The sequence below is a fragment of the Peromyscus eremicus genome, chromosome 1 (genome assembly GCF_949786415.1).
Source record: "Peromyscus eremicus chromosome 1, PerEre_H2_v1, whole genome shotgun sequence".
Classification (NCBI taxonomy): Eukaryota; Metazoa; Chordata; class Mammalia; order Rodentia; family Cricetidae; genus Peromyscus; species Peromyscus eremicus.
The window spans coordinates 170,436,416-170,455,626 of NC_081416.1; the positions used below are offsets into that span (position 1 = coordinate 170,436,416).

The 19,211-nt window shown below is 58.1% G+C and overlaps 2 protein-coding genes across 6 annotated transcripts; both read right to left on the bottom strand.

Moving 5' to 3' along the window:
* Positions 1-231: 231 nt before the first annotated feature.
* On the bottom strand, positions 232-10,495 carry Dmpk (DM1 protein kinase). Of its 4 annotated transcripts, none has more exons than XM_059280876.1 (15): positions 10,177-10,495; positions 8,265-8,356; positions 7,936-8,019; positions 7,763-7,858; positions 7,346-7,494; positions 7,058-7,151; positions 6,652-6,858; positions 6,085-6,333; positions 5,335-5,420; positions 3,014-3,125; positions 2,168-2,343; positions 1,988-2,085; positions 1,780-1,826; positions 1,419-1,508; positions 232-1,092 (listed from the first exon to the last, which is right to left on the bottom strand). In XM_059280876.1, the coding sequence occupies exons 1-15, from the start codon at positions 10,334-10,336 to the stop codon at positions 952-954; spliced, it is 1,881 nt and encodes a 626-aa protein (XP_059136859.1). In that variant the 5' UTR covers positions 10,337-10,495; the 3' UTR covers positions 232-951. The 4 variants fall into 4 exon arrangements, with proteins under 4 accessions (XP_059136859.1, XP_059136849.1, XP_059136841.1 ...); XM_059280866.1 differs by having other exon boundaries at positions 1,419-1,504; positions 2,168-2,324; positions 3,007-3,125; XM_059280858.1 differs by having other exon boundaries at positions 1,419-1,504; positions 6,070-6,333.
* A 1,079-nt stretch (positions 10,496-11,574) lies between these two features.
* Positions 11,575-18,351, bottom strand: Dmwd (DM1 locus, WD repeat containing). Of its 2 annotated transcripts, XM_059280888.1 has the most exons (5): positions 17,920-18,351; positions 16,212-16,394; positions 13,120-14,385; positions 12,385-12,459; positions 11,575-12,102 (listed from the first exon to the last, which is right to left on the bottom strand). In XM_059280888.1, exons 1-5 carry the CDS (start codon positions 18,349-18,351, stop codon positions 12,055-12,057), a joined length of 2,004 nt encoding a protein of 667 aa, XP_059136871.1. In that variant the 3' UTR covers positions 11,575-12,054. The 2 variants fall into 2 exon arrangements, with proteins under 2 accessions (XP_059136871.1, XP_059136880.1); XM_059280897.1 differs by lacking the exon at positions 12,385-12,459.
* Positions 18,352-19,211: the final 860 nt, after the last annotated feature.

Here is a 19,211-nt window from a genome sequence, read left to right on the forward strand (position 1 = left end):
CCAACCCCCTACTTTTTCAAGCTTGAGTAGCACAGCTGGGTCACAGCTGGGCGGGGGGGCGGTGTCTCGGGTGGCTTGTTGCTCCTCTCCTACTGGCTGGATGCCTGAACTCCGCCCTTCAGGCCGACTCGTTCCCTTTGCGTCCCACTAGCTCCGGGCAGGCCATTGGTTGTCTCTACTGGGCTCTCCATTGGCCTACCCGGGGCTTCCTCCCCACAACAGACACTTCGCTTAGAGCAGACCAGAAAGTATTTTATTCGCAAGGGTCCGGGGTGGGTTGTCGGTGGGGGACAGACAATAAATACCGAGGAATGTCGAGTCTCAGTGCATCCAAAACGTGGGTCCCGGAGTCTGTCAGTGAGTCAGAGGACAAGGTCAATAAATACCCAAACTGCCTTGGGGCGCGGGGGGGGGGCATTGCATCCGTGGCTGTACGTGAGGAAGGGGTCGCAGCAACCCCCAGGAGCGGAGCTGTCCGAAGCCAAAGGCGTTCACGAGAGCTGGTAGAGGTCCTGCTGATCGTCTGCTGTGAGAATGGGACGTCCCCTAGAGATCAGGGGCTCATGCACAAGGACTTAGGGTTTGTGACCGATATCTGGAGGCGTGAGAAGTGAAATCGGATGGGCTGAGCAGTTTGCCCATCCACGTCGGGGCTGTGTAAAGGGTGGTCGGCCAATGCCCCGCCAGCAGCGGCAGCGTTCAAGCCGCCAGCCCTGCAGAAACCGGGTTCCTGCAAACGGGTCCTGCTCCTCCCTCCCCGGCCGCCGGGGGGCGGGCCCGGATCACAGGCGTGGAGCCGGGTGGGAACCGGGCTCGCAGAAGTGAGGAATGGGGGGGGGGGGGGGGGGGCTGGGCGAGAAGCGGGGATGGCACAGAGACATTCCGGGCCGTTCCCAGGTCACACGGCTTTCTAGGGGGGCCTAGATGAAAGATGGCTTGGAGTCCTAGGGTTCAGGGGGCGAAGGTGGCTCCCGGGAAACACCAGACTGGGGTATAGGCCACCAACCCCGTGCAGCCCAGTGTGGCGGCAGCAGCCAGAGCAGCGGCGAACAGGAGCAGGCAACGCGCCTCGGATAGGCCAGGCCTAGGGACCTGCAGGCAAGAGGGCAGGATTAGCAACAGGCCACAGGGACCCACTGGCTCCAGGGAGCCGCCCGGCCTGTACCCATAGATGGGCCAAGAGTCCTCTGAGCTTATCCCTGATTCCCACAGCCCCAAGCTACAGTTTGTCAGCTCGCAATCCTGAGTTCCCATCAGAACTCATCATTGGCTACTTCGTAGCGGCCTGTGTTGATTGGCTGCGCGATCACCCTCCCTCCCTGCGGTGGGCCGAGCTCCACAGAGGCACAGCAAAGCGGTGGTGACACTCAGTGGGCGGAGCGAGCCGGAGGCCCGAGGTGGGCGGACTTGGGACATACCCTGGCAGGGAGCAGCAGGTGACGGCGGTGCATGGGGCCTGGCCCCACCAGCGGGCATTGGCCCAGAGCCACGGCCGGGGGGCCATCTAGCTGGAGAGAGAAGGGACAGGTGACCCGATCGGAGCCCAGCCCGGCCTGGACGCCCTCAGCAGCAGGGCAAGAGGGAGCACAGGGAGTCAAGGCCAGAATGGGAACCTAGGAAGTTCCTCTGGGGAGGATTTGGCAAAGGGCCTGAAACTGGGAGGGAGAACTGGGAGATGCAGGCCGAGTGAAGGGCATCTTCCTTCTAGAGCCCCCAAGGACGGGGAAATGGGCTGTGGGTAGCAGATTTGAGCGGGGGTGGGGAAGATAGGGGTCTTACATGGGAAGGTGGATCCGTGGCCCAGGGACTGGGGACCCCCATGACAGCTGGAAGGAGAAGAGAGGTGTATGGAGCGTGGAGGGCGGAGGAGGGCGGTGGCTCGGCGTGCCCCAGCCTGGGCCCCTCCCCTGCTCCAAGTGTCCACACACCCAGCATGCCCCCATCTTCACCCAGCGCCCTCCTGGCCCAGGGTGGGTGAGGGACTCGCCTGCGGCTCCCGGGGCCTGCAGCATCTCCATCCGCTCCTGCAGCTGCCGAACGTGAGCCTCCAGGTCTCGGTTCCGGACCTCGGCTTCCTGCAGTTGGCTGCATGAAGATAGGAAGGGTAAGCCAGTCCACAGGGTGAGGGACTGCGAAGGTTGCTGGGACCCCGCACCTCGACCCCGACCTGGAGAAGTTCTGGTTGGCAGTGCGGATAGCCTCCAGCTCGCGGCTCAGGCTTTGCCTGGTGAGAACCTCCTCCTCCAGGGCTTCCTGGAGCTCCCGCAGCGTCACCACGGTCTCCGCCTCTGCTGCGGCGGCGGCGGCAGTGGCGGGGACAGCCGCTGGGTCGGGCCCTTCGTCCTGTAGGTGGGGATTGAGTTTGGGACCAGCACTGGGCTCAGTCCCGCGCGCGCGCACACCCGCCTAGTCTCTGGTATCACCTAGGAGCTTCTGGGAGTAACACAGGAACTGAAGGGCTGGCATCAGAACTCGAGTATGTCCCTCCCCGTTCACGTGCTTCAGACAAACCTGGCTTTACCCACAGACCTCCCCAGTTAGTGTGTGGCCTGCTGTCTACAACTGCCCCCCCCCATGCCACCCACCCACCTGTAGCTTTTAAGAACCCAGTATCCCACGTGGTGGGCTCCAACCTTGTTCTTCCGACTAACCACAAGGACCCCTAACTCAGCCTCCTCCAGGTGGTCAGCAGTCCCTCCCTCCCTCCTTCCCTCCCAGCCCTGGTTGGTGTTGCTTTCAGACCCATGCCAGGAGAGCATCTGCCTCTGAGCTGTATATTCCCTAGCTCTCGTTTTTACTGGAAGACAGGGTCTCATTGTATAGCCCAAGCAAGACTTGACTTTGCGATCCTTCTGCCTGTTCCTCCTGAGTAGCTAGGACGACAGGGGCTGCTGGGTCTTACTGAAGCAGCAGCCTGGCAGCGAACGGCCAGCTTGGCACGGCAGGTGGCCCCACCCAGCAAGCTCTGGCCCTCTCTCTGCTCGTCCTTCATCAGGCTCTCCTGACTACTCACCACTTGATCCGGTGGGGGCACTGGGGACTCCAAGTTGAGCACTTGCAAGTCTGCCTCAGGCAACTGCAGGGCCTCCAATTCCATAGGGGTGGGGTCCAGGACCTCACTGTCTCTGAGAAGAGGAAGAGGCTACCAAACAGGGATCTGGGGCTTCCTAGCCTGTGGGCACCAGGCCAGGCTCCTAAGGACCCATGGCTTAAGGAGGAGCGGGACCCAGTGAAGAGAGCAGACTGCTAGGGCCGGACCAAAGCCCCCCTCTGCCTAGCAAAGCCCCTGCTGACACGGCCTCGGCCTCTTGGCCGACGCCCCGAGCGGTATGGCTCTCCAGAGGGTGGGCTGTATCCCAACCTGTTCTAAGCAGCATGGGATGCTGCTTGCAGATCAGGACTGTGCAGGTCTGGGGCATGGCTGATGGTGAGCAAGCTTCCTTGTATAGGAGGTGTTTACTCCTGAGAAGAGGGCCATTCAGTCACTGAACATTTTGTGGCAACGGGGATTAAGCCCAGGACCTCATACATGCTAGGCAAGTTCTCTTTGTTGTTAAGACAGGTTTCTCTGCATAGCCCTGGCTGTCCTGAAACTCACCATGTAGCTCAGGCTGGCCTGGAACTTGCTCTAGCTAACGACCATGAACTTCCAATCCTCCTGTCCTTACCTCCCTGGTGCTGGGATGACAGGTGAAGGCACCATGCATACTTTCCACAGTGCTGAGGCCGAAGCCCGGCCCCTGTGCATGCCAGTCAAGCACTCTGCCAGCCCAGCTGCAGCTGCAGCCCCAGTGCTGGGATGCTCTCCTGTACTGAGCCATGTCCCAGCCCTGGAAGCACTGTCTTACTTGAATAATTGGTTTCTCTTTTTCTTTTCTGAGACTAAGGGCTTACTCTGTACCCCAGGCTGGCCTTGAACTTGTGATCCTCCTGCCTCCACTCCCCCAGTACAGGGACTGCAGGTGTGTGTGCCACCACATGCCTGACCAATAATGAATTTTTTTTATTTTTGGTGTTTTGAGACAAGTTTTCACTCTGGTTCATCAGGCTGGCCCCTTTGACGGTGGGGTTAGATAGTAAGCCACCCTGCCTAGCAACAGTGGATATTTGTCTATCTTTTGTCTCTTGAGACAGAGTAGAGTCCCTTGTAGCCCAGGTTGGTCTTAGACTCACTATATAGCCCAGGATGGTCTTGAACTTCTGATCCTCCTGCGTCTACCTCCTAGGTGCTGAGATTATAGGTTTGTGCCACCACATCCAGCATAATGGATGCTTTCAAAAGGCTTTACTGACTAGGCATGGTGGTACATGCCCATAATCACAACACTCTAAGGCCAGCTTAGGCTGTATGAACAAGATCCTGCCTCAGAAAACAAGACAAAAAACTTTTAAAAACTTAAAAGTTGTTTTATTGTTATATGCTTCAATGAGTTTGTGTTCTTAAAATGTCGAATTCCAGGCCTGTTTTCTAAGAGCCTGGGTCCTATGACATGTCCTAAAACATGAAAGTCAATAGCTGGGGGATTCGGGAAGGCTGAGTGTAAGATTCTTGGGTTATGGCGGGGGTGGTGGTGGAGGCGGCGGCGCACCGGGAGGCAGAGCCAGGACAGGCACCAAAACTACACAGAGAAACACTGTCTCAAAAAACAAAAACAAAAAAACATGCCGGGCGGTGGTAGTGCACGCCTTTTATCCCAGCACTTGGGAGGCAGAGGCAGGCGGATCTCTGTGAGTTTGAGGCCAGCCTGGTCTCCAAAGTGAGATCCAGGACAGGCACCAAAACTACACAGAGAAACCCTATCTCGGAAAAACCGGAAAAAATAAAAAATTAAAAAAAAATAAATAAATAAAAATAAAAAATAAAAACAAAACCAAAAAAGAAACAAACAAGAAAAAAACCACCTACCTAAAAACATCAGGCTTCAGGCAAGCCTATAGGGCATTATCTTAATTAGTCATTGATGGGAGAGGGCCCAGCCCATTGTTGGTGGAGCCATGCCTGGGCTGGTGTTCCTGGGTTCTATAAAAAAGCAGTCTGAAAAAGCCATGAGGAACAAGCAAGCAAGTAGCACTCTTCCATGACCCCTACATCCACATCAGCTCCTGCCTCCAGGTTCCTGCCCTGTTTTGAGTTCCTGTCCTGACTTCCTTCAGTGATGGACTATGATGTGGAAGTGTGAGCTAAATGAACCCTTCCCTCCCCAGTCTGCTCTTGATCATGGTGTTTCATCACAGCAACAGAGACCCTAACTAAGACAGTTCCCCAGAATCCTTTGAACTGACGACTGAAGTGAGCCTGCGTACACACAGTAGCCAGTGGGCAGTCACGCTTACCTGAGGGCCATGCAAGAGTAGGAGTAACCCACGAAAGGCAGGTGGACCCCAAGTGGCATGTCTTCCTGTATGTCCGACAGGGTTTCCTGTGGAAGAGGTGCAGGGCTGTGGCCAGCAGTTGCCAGGGACGGCCCCTCACTCCTCTGATCACATCATAACTGTCCCCACTAAACCAACCCCAGGAACTAGGGCGTCCCTCCATCCCTTTCTCTTCTCTCTTGTGGCTTCTGGTCGGGGCTCTGCCCACACCACACTTTCCTCCACGGCCAGTGGGCCAAGGCAGGACCTAGAGCCGGTTAAATGCTAAGAGAGCACTCTCCTGAGAAAGGATCTCCTGCCGCTCCCAGCATCCTTCTGGGTCTCAGCTCAGTCCCCTCCAAGAAGCCCTCCAGCACCTTCCAGAGCCCAGGCCTGCACTCCATTTTAGCCTTGCCAACAGGCAGACCTCACTGTCTTGAGAACTGGTCACTTGTGTGTCCTCAAGCCTGAGTGCTCTAGAAAAAAAATTTGGGACCCAAGAAGGTCATCATCCATTTTTTCAGTTTTCAAGGGAGGGTCTCACTCTACAGCCCTGACTGGCTGGCTTTGACCCTCCACTAGAGATGCACCTACCTGTCTCTGACCTCTGAAGCCCTGGGCTTGGAGGTGTACACCATCACATCTAGCCAATCACCCCAATTTTCTGGAGGGGGTTAGGGAGGTTCCCTCAACCACTCAGGAGACACAGGTACGTACCCCGCCCCCGCTCACCATGGCAGTGAGCCGGTCCTCCACCACATCAAAGTTGCAGGTGTCCGTGGCACCCTCGAAGTCTGGTGTAAAGGGGGGCACACTGTCTCGGAGACCCTCCCAATCAAGGCCACAGAAGAAAGGATGCTTCTGGAAATCACCTGCCCCACCTCGGCCTAGCCTTATCTCAGCAGGGCATAGCAACCCCCGAATGAGATCTTGAACTTCCTCGGGGACACCCGTGTCTGCCAGAGGCAGAGACAAGTGTTCCTGTTCAGAAAGCAGAGAAAAGCAAGAGTAAGTCCTGGACTGAGAGCTGGCTCAGTGGTGGAGAGCACTGGCTGCTCTTGCAGAGAAATCAAGGTTCTGTTTCCCAGCACCACATGGCAGCTCACAAGTCTGTGTGACTCCAGTTCCAGGGGATCACACAGTGCATTCATTCATGGGCATTCACATAGTGCACAGACGTACATGCGGAATAAACGCTTATACACACATACACATATAAATATCTTCAAAAAAGAAAAAAACATCAGCCTGCGAGCATGTGCCAGCAAGCCAGGCACCCCGTGTGGTGCCCACGCTCACCTTGTAATGCACGATCTTGGCATATGTCTCGGCTGTGGAGTCAGCGTAGAAGGGTGTCTGCCCGTAGAACATTTCGTAGGCGAACACGCCCAGCGCCCACCAGTCACACTCGGGTCCATAGCTGCCTGCCCCAGGCCCTCCGCCCACAGCCTGCAGAATCTCAGGAGACAGGTAGTCCGGGGTGCCCACGGCCACCAGCGACCTCACCTGTGCCAACCAGACCTGAATACTTAGACCCTTCACGACTGTCCAATGGGGAGATGGGGCGTCCCCAGCCCAGCTCCTTTTATGCTCTACATCCGGCCCCCGGCCCTGCCCAAGCTCTGCTCTTCATCCCAGCCCTGCCCTCTGCATCTTCTGGTCCCCGACTGGTGGGGAGAGTTTTGCCAGGCCCTTCCCACCATACCGTTCCGTCAGGCTGTAGTTTGAGGCAGGAGCCGAAGTCGGCCAGACGGATGTGCCCACACCGGTCCAGCAGAATGTTATCTGGTTTGATGTCCCTGTGCACAGAGAGAAGAGGGAGGGATGCTTGAAAGACATCCTTCCTGGGTCCCACCAGGCTCGGTCCAGTTCCACCCCAGCAGGGATTCTACAGTTCTGGACCACATTCCTGCCCCCAACGGGATCGGACCTTAAGGTGCCCTTCCTTCCCACACAAACTCTGCTAACCCTCCAAGGGCCCTGCCGCGCCCACCTGTGCACGTAGCCCAGCCGGTGCACCGAGTCTATGGCCATGACAATCTCGGCCAGGTAGAAGCGCGCCATCTCGGCAGGGATCCGCTCCCCAAACTTGCTCAGCAGCGTTAGCAGGTCCCCGCCCACGTAGTATTCCATGACCAGGTACTGAGAGCGGGCATGTCACAGGGGGTCGGTAGCCCCCAAGACTCCCAGAGACACCCCGTCCCCAAGCATAGAGCCCTCCAGTGTAAGAGAGCACCCCAGAGATCCGAAGGCCAAACCAGACATCACCTCTTTTCTCAAGGAAGATCCCTCCTCTACCTGAGACAGTCTACCCGGCCCCCAGCCTACGGCTGCTTCTCCCTACTCCAGCTTCCTTGACTTAAGGTGGTGTATCTGTCACTCCTGCCTGGTCACCCAGCCCGGAGCTCACCAGGTAGTTCTCATCCTGGAAGGCGAAGTGCAGCTGCGTGATCCAGCGCCGGTCCCCCTTCACCAACACGTCCCTTTCTTCCCGGAAGCATGACACCTGTGAGGTAGCGGAGATGCTGCAGAAAGTGAGCTGGAGAGACGAGGGCGCCTCCCCCAGCCCTGGCCCTCCCTCACCTCGCCTCTCTTCAGCATGTCCCACTTATTCATAATCTTCATGGCATACACCTGGCCCGTCTGTTTCATCTTCACCACCGCTACCTAAAGGCGGGACCGGATGACAGCAGACGTAGCAGGGAAAACAGGAAGGCTCACCCAGGCGGGGCTCCACCTTATCTCCACCCGGCCTTAGCCACGCCCCCACGCACACACCACCCACTAACTGCCCTCAAGCCCCGCCTCAGCCTTAGGTTCAAGCTCATTCATCAATTTTTAAGGCTCTGCCCCAGCTGCTATACCCCACCCCACCTCAAGTAAAGTTCCACTCTCAGACTCTCAAGACTCACCTCACTGAATGCCCCGCGCCCGATCACCTTCAGAATCTCAAAGTCATCCCTCTGCAGTCGGACCTCCTTAAGCCTTGCCGCAATGGGCTCCACTGGGTGGGGGTGGAGGGAGGAAGAGTCAGAGGTCACTACAACACTAGAGGCAATGGTGGTGCTCTCAGTCTCCTCTTTCCCCTGCCCCTCAGGATGATTTTAGGATTCTGCTTCCAAAGCCTCTGCCATGTTTGGGGGACCCAGAACTGACTGTTTCCACAGGGCTGCAGGGTGGCAAGGGAAGCCCGATCATAAGCCCTCCACTCCCACTCCACGTGAAGATTAGGGTGCTCAGGCAGGCCCTGAGTCCTCATCTAACGTCCTGGGCCATGGCCTCAACAGGCAGCGGCGTCTAGCAGCCAGCACGAGGACTGCACTTGGGAAACTCGAGTGTGGAGCCTGGAGGAGGGAGGGTCACAGCCCCCAGGTCCTGGACACTGCTGGAAGCATCCTTGGTCTCCAAGGGGCAGGAGAGCCTTCTTATAGCCAAAGCTGCAGGGTAAGGTCCTGTGCTAGGGTGCTTCAGCAGGAGGAGAGGGCAGCTAGGTCAGGGGCTGACGACTTGGGGGCAGGGGGCAGAGGAAGGCCAGGTCTCCCTTGGGGAAAGTCAGGACTGGCAGTAAGGACAGAGGAGGACTGAGTGTGGGGAAGAGGGAGGTGGTGGGTGATGGAGAAGAGAGGGGTTCGGGGAAAGTGGGCCGCTGGAGAAGACACAGCCAAGGCCAAGGCTGGGGGGGGGGGTTGGGAGGAGAGAGCCAAGGCATTGAGCCCTTTTAAGGCAGCGGGAACCCAGGCCCCCTCCCCCGCCCAGGCCTGGCAGGGGAGGGGCCCACGGGATGCTGCTCGGGCCACAAAAGGACTGCTCCTAGAGGGCCAGACCCCCACCCCCACTCCAGTTCTCAGTTTACCCTGCCAGCCCAGCCCCATCCTCTGCAAAAGGGAGGTTGAAGGAGTCACTGAGGGCCGCAGAGGAGAAAAGTCCTCCACAAACTTAGTGGCCTAGCCCATGGCCTCTACCTTTCCATCTGTAAAATGGGGGAGGAGGGGAGAATGAGCTGGGGTCACAGACATGGGCACACAGGTCAAGGACCAAGAGCAGAACCCTTAATGACAGGCACAGGGCAACACAATAGTGTTGTTTGTAAGGAAGCTGGGTTAAGCCTGAGCTTTGGGCTGGATGTGGGCAGGAGCAGATAAGGTCCAGGCCCATCCACTAGGCCAGAGAAGACCTTTGGAGAAGGGCATTTAAGTCAACAGGGGAACTAGAGGCCTTGCGCTAGGACCACGAAAGCAGGTGGGAAGCCAAGTAAGATACCCAATCTGGGCCACAGGGTCTAGGAGGGACCAAGATGCTAGGGATGGGCACTCAGAAGCCGAAGTTGTTCCTCCCTAATTTGGGGGGACAGAAGGGGTGCTGGGTGGCGCCTGTTTGCCGGGCTGGCTCTCCCCTAGGGCCTCTGTGAGTCACTGTGCCCTCATAGTTCCTGGACACCTGTCAGGGCAGCTGGGGAGGCAGATGCCAAACACCTGCCTACAGGCCACACCCTGGCAGCTGCCCCACGCTGCCCCTCCCCACACTCTGGGAAACCAGGGAGGGCTGTAAGGCTCATTTCGGAGGGTCAGGGTCCTGGAAGAGAAAGCTGCCAGGCCCCTGTGTGGGTGCAGAGAAGGCAGCAGGCTGTGCCCACCCCAGCCTGCACTGGCTGAGTCATGGCTGGCCTCCACTGACCCTAGTCTGCCCCACCAGGGAGCCTGGGGTCAAGGCCTGAACTCTGCTTGGGTCCCTGCAGGAAGCCTCTCCTGCCCTCCACAGCCAGTCCCTGCCCTGTAGACCCACCTCTGCCTTGCCCCCCACCCCAGGCCTCCTGCCCATACTCACCCCACTGCAAGAAGTCGGCCACATACTTGTCCTGGGCTAGGTGGGAGGCGCCCAGCTCCTGGTGGACGCCCAGGAGAAGGTCGAGCAGGGGCTCCAGCCCCAGGAAGCTGGGGTCCAGCACCAGCTGCTGGAGCTGCCTCAGCCGTACCTCGGCTGACATGGTGGGCAGGCAGCACCATGGCCCCTCCCCGGGCCGGAGCTCGGGGTCTTCCTGTCACGGGGCCTGGCTGCCCCTGTCCAGGCCCCAGAACCCTGGCTGCATGTCTGTCTGTCCTGTCTCCGACTATCCCTTGGGTCCCTCTGGCCAGTTCTATGGCTGACGCCTCCTCCTCTTTCCCCACCCCTTGGCCCAGCCCCCCTCCCGCCTCTCAGCCTTAACCCCTCCTGAGCCAACACCCCAACTCCCTTCTCTCGGGGCCCCTTGAAACTCAATGCCCAATGTCAAAGGACAGAGTAGTACTCCAGAGGTGCCCCTGAAAAGCCCCTACCCACTCATGAAAGGGTAGAGCGAGCACAGGGAGTTACAGGTGTGAGGGGTCAGTGCCCAGAAGGGCCAGTCTGGGCTCAGAGCTGGGAGGGGTGGGAAAGGGGCTGATGCCTGGGCCACAGGAGAGGGGGGCAGAGGCCAGGGGCAGCTTCTTCGTGACTCAGCAATGGATTCCGACTTCGGGACAGTTAAATTTAGTCCCTGTGCCTGCTGTATTACACACACCCCCTTTTTTGGCAGGGGGTGGAAGGGAGATCAGGAGGGAACGTATCCAGCCACCAGGGCCAGGGGTGACCTGCTGGCCCAAGCCTGGGGGAGGCAAGTGGTGGAGCCAGGCCCTCCCCAAGTGAGAGAGACCCCAAAAATAGCTCCTTGGCCACAGGCCGGGGCAGCCACATTCCTGCCTGGGCTAGGATTAGAGACAGAAACATTTTGGGGGTTGGGGGCGGAGTCACCTGGACAGCCAGCCAGGAGACATGTTAGTCTTTCTAGGGTGGCCAGTTCTCTGGGGAGGAGATCACGGCCTCTAGCTGGTACTTCATGGACCAGTCACAGATGGGCCAGGGGCACCAGGCTGCAAAGGCATGTCCAGAAGAGGCGGCACAGCTCAATTCCCAGCATCCTCCCCTCCTCCCACAAGAGCAGGCCTGGAGAGTCCTGGTGCTTTAAAACAAATTTCAAACACCTCCCAAGGATCTAGCAGGAAGGGGCCACCTCAGCCTCTTGACTCTGGGGGTCAGGGGCTCGTCTTCCAGAGGGCTCTGCTCAGGGCTGGGGGCAGGGGAGACAGTGTGGATTGGCCTTCTTTTGGTCAGAGCACAGCCCGCAGGACGGACGGACGGGGACAGAAACACACACACACACACACACACACACACACACACACACACACACGCCCCAGGGAACAGAGACGCAGTGCAAACAAGGACTTTAGTATAAATAAGAGGTCCAGGGGGACAAGGAGGGCCCTGGGGGCTTCCATAATTTAACACTCTTCAAAAGCACAAACCATAGCAAGGGATGGGGTGTGGGCTGGGAGGGGGGACACCCCCCTGCCAGCCCTCTAACCCAGGGGCACTGTGGAGCTGGGCTGTTGTGGGTGGAGTCTCTCCCAGGAGTGACCAGTCACATGCCGGGACAGGGAACTGTGTTAACACTGATATTTCAGAGGACAGGTCATTGTACTTGGCAGTGGGTGAAGGCCAGGGCTGAGGCCACAACAGGCCGCTACATCCCCATGGCTGAGCCAGTGTAGGGGATCCCCAGTATTTGTGCAGGGTGGGGGCTCGGAGAAGTCCTTCCATCATGATTAGTCTTGTTAATACAGTGATCCTTGAGGTCAGCAGGGAGGGTTATGGCTAGGAGGCTGGGGGCACAGGACATCCTCGGCTTCACACCACAGTGCCACTGGGGGAGCTGCCTGGTTGGGAGGAGATGCCCTGGGGAGGGTGAGAGGGAGGTTGGATTAGACAACACCTGGGCTTTTGCTAGTGCTCGGAGCGGGGAGCGGGGAGCCACCCAAAGGCTTCTGCCCCAGCTGGGTCCCCTGGCCCCCAGTCCAAAGCTGCCATCCTGGCTAGGAACCAACAGCTCAGCAGTCTTCCCTGCCCCCGGGAAGCACTTTTACAGTAATTAATGGCCCCAGGTGAGCCAGGGCAGACAAGACAGGGACAGTGGAGAAGAGAGAACGGGCCCACTTCCAGCTTAGGGGTTGGTCCTACCTCTACCACTGACTTGCTGGGTGACCTGGGCCAACTTGCTTCCCCTGCCTGGGCCTCGGCCTCCTCGTCTGTAAACTAGGGAGACAGAGGAGTTTCTTTGAGAATTCAGACTTCCCGAGCCCTACCATCCTGCCTTCGCTCTGAGGCTGCTCTGAATGCTAAGGCTTCTGGACTCTAACCTTCCACAGGAGGATCTGAGGGACTGAAGGCAGTGTGGGGCCCCAGAAGCTGAGCTCACATGCTCAGAACCTAGACGGACCAGCCGCCGCCTGACCAGGGCCAGGCTTTCATCTCACTGACTGAGACCACAGCCACCGCACAGCCCATCTGCAAGATGCAGTGACCAGGACCACACACAACGCAGAAGTGCAGGCCTGGGCCCTGACGATTCCCATTCAAGCCTTTAGCAGCTGGCTCAGAAATGGAGTGTCTAAGAGGCAGGCCGGAAGCCAGGCCCTCAGCTCAATCTCATTCCTAGAGTGTCAGCCCCAAACTAAAGCTTCACCATTTAAAATGCAGATTTCCCATAAAAGTAGGTTCTGCCTCGAGTGTTAAGTGCTACGGTGACCACATGGCCATCAGAGGCCCTTCGGATGGTTGGCTGTGGCCCTCCATTCTCTCTCCTACACCTGACCTCTCTGCTGACTGGTGCCGGGAGGCCTGTCACTCAGACAGGCAGGAACCATCCTGATGCCCCTGAGCCCTGGGGTCCTGCCCCAGGTCAGGTGGACTCACCGCCTTGCCTGGCCGAGCCCAGGTACAGATGAGGCCCTCTTGGCAGGCGGTGATGATACAGTCCTCCAGGAACAGTAGCACGGTCAGGCGCTCCTGAGCGATCTTCTTGCACACGAGTGGCTCCAGCAGCGGGACCTCGTGGATGCGAGGGCACAGTGCCGTGCCCAGCACCTTGGCTGGGTCCAAGCGGCTGCGGGGGGCAGGGCCACTCAGCTTGTCATTGTTGCTGCTGCTGCCCCCACTGCCCCCACGGCTGATGTTTCCCAGGCTGTGGTAGCGCTTGTGTTCCTTTTCAGCCCCTCGGTCCCGCCGCTCCTGCAGGGTCAGCGTGGCGAAGCGGCCGATGCTGAACGGTGTGCCAGGCTCCACTGCTGCACTGGGCCCACCGGCCTTACCACCACCAGCCGGGTGAGGGAGGCTGTTGGAGCGTGACAGGGAGCGGGGCAGGGGGCCTGTGCTGCCTGTCTCTCCGGCCCGAGAGCTACCAGAGGCTGGTGGGGTGGCCCCCGGTGTGCCTGGAAGGGTGCGGGTACGGGCCAGAGAGGGATGAGGAGAGAGCACGTCCTCTGTGAGGTCCCACAGGCAGAACTGTGTGTCCTGGCCAGCTGAGCCAAAGCGGTAGGTGATGGAGCCAGCCTTGGGCAGTGGGGACAGTGGGGGTCCCGTGTCTGAGCTGGTGGCTTCAGGCTCCTCCTCCTCACCACTGGGATCCCCATCACCACTGGCTGATGCTGCCTCCTCTGCCCGAGTGGTGTAGGGATCGAAGGCCACAGCGTTGACCCAGGACTTGTGGCCATGGCCTCGCGCCACCACACGACCCTCCGTGAAGGACCACACGGTAACCAGGTCATCTTCCCCTCCCGTCACCACATAGCGGCCATCAGGGCTCCAGCACACACAGAGCAGACCCCCAAAGTAGCTCTTCATGAGCCCACGCAGAAGCATGCTGTCAAAGTGGAAGACACGCAGGCAGCCATCCTGGCTGACGCAGGCGAGGTGTCGGCCATCGGGTGAGAATGCAAACTCATTGAGGGGCCCCTCACCCACCGCCCACTTGGCCAGTGGATTGCGGGGCGCCTTGCTCTTGGCTGCATAGACAGCAAAGCCCTCACCCTGTTTCAGCAGGCTATACTGCGGTGGGGTGGAGGCGCAGGGGTGGCTGACGTTGTAGAGGTACAGGTGGCCACTGGCGTGGGACGCGAGGAAGAGACTCTCTGACTCAGGCAGCCACTTCAGGTATGTTACCTTGGTCTTGTCAATCAGCCGCTGCAGAGGGAATGACAGGGCGGGGTTGGGAGGTGCTGACCACTTCGGTTGGCCCCCAGCTCCCCCACTGACCGAGACAGAAGGCAGGATGTCACAGGGACACAGGAGAGAAGAGCTGCCTGGGAGGAGCTCTATGGTGCCTCCACCTCCCACTTCTGACCAGGAACAGTCCTGCCTGTCGAAGGCTATCCTCTAGCCACTGAATTATTGCCGTCTCCAGTGTCAGCCTAAAGAACCTCAATCCCAGAGTCCCGAGAAAGGGTCCCCATCACCAGTCCCAGCGGCTGGCACAGCATGCAGAGGACATGCCCCAAGCAATGCCCTGCACAATCTGAAGGCACCTCACCCTCTCGGCTGCCCGTGTCAGATCCCTCCAGGCATCGCTCTTTTCCCACACTGAAGTCTTGTCTTCCAACGGGAGCTGTAGGCTCCCTGAGCAAAGTGTGCCCACAACCCAGTTCAACTCCCACCCAACCACCCCGGTCCCACTGCCACCACCCACAACGCCTCCCGCTGGCTTCAGCCACTCAGCTGTCTCCTCCTCGGTGGCCAGAGATCAGTAAATTCAAGTACGCCCTTAGCACTGCCCTGCCCGAAGCCCTACAGCTTGAGGCAACCACTGTGATGACCCAACTTCTGTCCTGGGACCGAGCTGTGTCCCACCCAGGGCTGAGAAAGCCACCAGCCCTCGAATCATCTCGGCCCTATGGCTGAGGCACAAAAGGGTACGCAGGGTTACTCTTCTGGCTCCTGTTGATGAGGAGGGCAAGGTCCTTCCTACAGCTTTCCAGGCCAACCCAAGCCACACCTCCTGTTCCTTCTCAGTGTGCATCTTCTGTCTTTTCTCCCTCAACTGCTACTCTGGCCACATAGCCCAATGGCTGTCCTGTCTGGGGGAGTTTAGCTAAGCTAAACTTGGAGCCCAGGCCAACCTTGAACTTTTGATCCTCCTGCCTCAGCCTCCCAAAGAGCTGCAATAACAGACCTGTGCTACCAGGCCCAACCCATTCTCTCTACTTCTGTGTCCTTCCCTGCCTTCCTGGCTGACCAGGGCTGCATGCAGCACATCCAGTGGACCTGTGCAGCTTGTCTCCAGCCTGTAAGTGTGGCTAGGGCACTTCCATCTGCTCGCTGGGCTGTTTGTGGATAGAGAGGCCTGCACAGGAGGAGTCACTGGTCTGGGATTTTAATGCACTCACTGTGCAGCACCTCCTCGCTCCCTCTGGCCATTTGCTCATCTGGAGAACATTTGTGGACCACCTCCCCTGGACCACAGACAGTAGAACAGGGGGGCCCTCCCCGCCTGCTTGCTTGCTAAGGTCATCTCCTGGCATTCCCTCTTAAGCCTAGTTAGTCCAACCGAGCAGCCCTTGTGAATGAGTTTATATAATCCTGTGAGAAGGGGACACAAATCCCACTTTGCAGACGAACACTGTGGCTCAGAGAACAAATCACTTTTCCCAAACCACACAGTAAGTCAATGATACAGCAGGGACTAGAATCCAAAGCCTGGAAAGCCCAGACTTTGAAGTTAGCAAGAATATCAAGAAAGTCCCAACTGCCTATGAGCCTCGGTCTTCTAATCTGTGAGATGGGCACATACTTCCTTATCCATCCATGAACTTAAGAAGTAAAGCTTCTTTCAACACAGGGCTGGCACAGTAGAGGACCAAGACATTGTAAGCACAATGGCGCCAGCAGCAGCAGCTGCCTGTCACTCGCTCCCCTCTCCCTCCTCCTGCCCCTCTCAAGTCTATTCTGTTTCCAGGCAGCTCAGTGTGGGGGTGAGTAGAAAAAGAGAAGCAGCAGTTCCCATCCTCAATCACCTCTTCATTGAACAGCTTGCTGGTGTCCTTCTTGATGAGGTCCAGGTACTGCACCTGGCCAGCAGAGAAGCCTACCAGCAAGGAAATGGTCTCTGTGGCAGCTGTGAACTGGTTGAAGTCATGGCAGGTGGGCTGGGTCCCCTTGTAGATCCGCTTGTCGATAGGCTTGTTGAGGTCAATGGACTTGAACCGTGGGAGAAGACAAGTTAACCGGTCAGAGCAGGGAGAGGAAGGAAGAGGAAGCTGAGGTCGGGGGAAACCACCAAGAGGAAGCAGGGTTAACCTCGGGGGAAGTGGGTAGGTGGGTGGGGAGGGGCAGGTACCCACAGACAGGAAGGGGATTCAAACCCAGAAGGGCAGCACACACATGCTCACATGCACACCATCCAATAAAGACCACAGAGCCTTTCAAGGTGTAATTTAGGGTCAGCCACAGGGTTCAGAGTCCCCAAAGGCCTGGAGCTGTCTCCTCCAGTCTTCCCAGCCACTATCACAGCACAACTCCAGCAGGACTTAGCACAACAGTCAGAGAGCCCCAGACCCAAGGACTCAAAAATTCCAGCCTCCTAGGATTTCTCTTATTTTCTTTTGTACATGTAGTATATGCCTGTGTGCATGTGTGTGCATTATGCATGTGGATGAGAGTTCAGAGGTCAACATTTAGGGTCTTTCTCTGTGGCTTTCCATCTAACATTTGACACAGGGTCTCTCACTGAACCTGGAGCTCAACAATTCAGTTAGACTGGCTGCCAGTGAGCCCCAAGGATCCTTCTGTCTCTGCTCCCTGAATTGGGACTGCAGACATACAGCTTTAACATGGGGTACCAGGATCCAGACTCAGGTCCTCATGCTTTCAAAGCACACACTTCATCCACAGAGCCATCTCCGAAGCTTCCTTTCTTTCTATTTGGCTCCCTAAACTTCAGGACCGCTGTCATAGTTCAGACACCCATCAATCATCACAGTCCCTCATATTTTAGGTACACAGTCACCCCTGGACTCTCAGGATCCCCATCTCTCTCTCTCTCTCTCTCTCTCTCACCCTTCTGGGACTAATTGCTTTAGAGATGCCTGCCACACCTGAGGATGTCCCCTGCCAGGAACTCCATCAACTCAGAACTCCCATCATTCCTCCAAACTCCCTTCATTTCCTCCAAAGCCTCACTCCCTTTAGACACCGTATTCTTTAGGATCTCATTCACCTGTTGGCTTTGTTCGACGACCCCTAAACTACACCTCCAGTCCCCCCTGCCTTTTACCTGTAGGGCTCTCAACCTCATCACTTACAAATGCCTGGCACTCCTGGGTTTGACAAGTCTCAAGACTCACTCCAACACGCCAAGAATGCAGTATTTCTCCGTTCTTTCATCTCCCCTGGGCCTGCATCCTCTTAGGATTCCCCATCGCCCACACAATGCCTGTTGTACCTGCGGAATCTGTGAACCCCCGCCCCATCTCCACTCAGAAGCTCCATCAGGTCCAGAACACACCCTCACCACCTCCAAGAACCAGCCCCCGCAAACAGACACAGACACACACACACACACACACGCACGCACGCACACGCACACACACGCGAAGATTCCCCTGCAACCTCTCGACTCCCTTAGCTCCAGGAACCAGGCTCCCCTGGGATGCCCAACCTCCGCTGCCTCTGCCACTCTTGGGACCCAGATGCTCTCGGCACCCCACGCCGCGGATCACTCACCCGTTGGCTCCCGCGGCGGCAGCAGCCGGGGTAGAAGTAAAGCTCGCGGCCCAGGTTGAAGCAGACGCGGTCTCCTCCCGCGCCCAGTCCCGAGGGCGTGGAGGGCGGCTCCCCAGCGCCGTCGGGCTCACCGAGGCGCACCAGGCTGAGGCGGACGGCGGGCAGCGCGGGCCCGGGCCCGGGCCCGGCGGGCGGCGGGGACGACGCGGGGCCCGCGGCGCCAGGCCCGGCGGCTGCGGCAGGTCCGGGCGGGGGCTGCGGGGGCTGCGGCGGCGCCGGGGTCTGGGCGGAGGCTGGACCCGACCTGCGCGTCGCGTCGCCGGGAAGCAGCTTGTAGAAGCCCTCGCGAGTGCGAAACTGCGACTTGATCTCAGCGCAGTCGCCCATGGCGGCGCTGGGGCCCGCGCCGCCCTCCGCGCCGCCCGCCGCCATCTTGGCCGCCCACCGGGCCCCGCCGCAGCCGCCCGCCCGCCCGCCGCCCGCCGCTGGACCCCCAACCGGAAGTTGCGGACCAAGTGCCGGAAGGGGTAGGGTCCGTCGTCCGGGTGACGCTTCTACGATTGGCACCCGGAGCCCAAGGCGGGAGGAGCCGGGGACAGTTGCTGAGGTAACGGTTCGGGGGCTGTGGGCGGGGTCATGGTGTGGGCGTGGTCGCCGCGACAGACGCCGGCAAGGGGTTGGCTACGGGGCGCGGCCGATAGGAACGCCCTAGACCCTAACAACAGCGCCCTGGGAGCCGTTTGCCTAGCAACGGAGAAACCTCAAGCACTATTCAGAATCCTCGTGTTGTTACAGCTGACTCCAGGCGATTCTTGCCTTTATTTGTATTATTATTATTATTATTTTTTAAAAAAATGACGGGGGGCTGGAGAGATGACTCAGTAGTTAAGAGGTTAAGGCTGTTCTTCCAGAGGACCTGGGTTCATTTCCCAGCACACACATGCAGCTCACAACTGTCTGTAACCAGTTCTAAGGGACCCGATACCCTCACACAGACATACATGTAGGCAAAATACCAATGCATATAAAATAAATAAATACATGCTTTTTAAAAATTACTGCGTTTATCTATTTTTGTGTGAACAAGCACAATGTCAAATCCCCTTCCAACATGTGGGTCCTAGGCATGGGAATCAGGTCCTCATGCTTGGCAGTAAGTGCCATGACCCGCCGGGCCATCTCACTGACCTTTGTTTTGTCTCACACTTGCAGCCCAGGCTGACCTCAAACTTGACCCAATCCTTTCGCCTCAGCCTCCATAAGTGCTTGGATTTCAGGCCTGAGACACTGCA

What these genes read in the sequence shown, in the direction of transcription:
- Dmpk (XM_059280858.1), bottom strand. Translation starts at nt 10,336, where the DNA reads ATGTCAGCCGAGGTACGGCTGAGGCAGCTCCAGCAGCTGGTGCTGGAC. An exon ending in GGCCGACTTCTTGCAGTGGG is followed by an intron (nt 8,357 to 10,176) that starts GTGAGTATGGGC and finishes ACCCCCACCCAG; the next exon opens with TGGAGCCCATTGCGGCAAGG. An exon ending in ACCTGCTGCTCCCTGCCAGG is followed by an intron (nt 1,093 to 1,418) that starts GTATGTCCCAAG and finishes TCTTGCCTGCAG; the next exon opens with GTCCCTAGGCCTGGCCTATC.
- Dmwd (XM_059280888.1), bottom strand. Translation starts at nt 18,351, where the DNA reads ATGGCGGCGGGCGGCGCGGAGGGCGGCGCGGGCCCCAGCGCCGCCATG. An exon ending in GCAAGCTGTTCAATGAAGAG is followed by an intron (nt 14,386 to 16,211) that starts GTGATTGAGGAT and finishes TTCCCTCTGCAG; the next exon opens with CGGCTGATTGACAAGACCAA. An exon ending in CCAGCAAGTCAGTGGTAGAG is followed by an intron (nt 12,103 to 12,384) that starts GTAGGACCAACC and finishes CACCCTCCCCAG; the next exon opens with GGCATCTCCTCCCAACCAGG.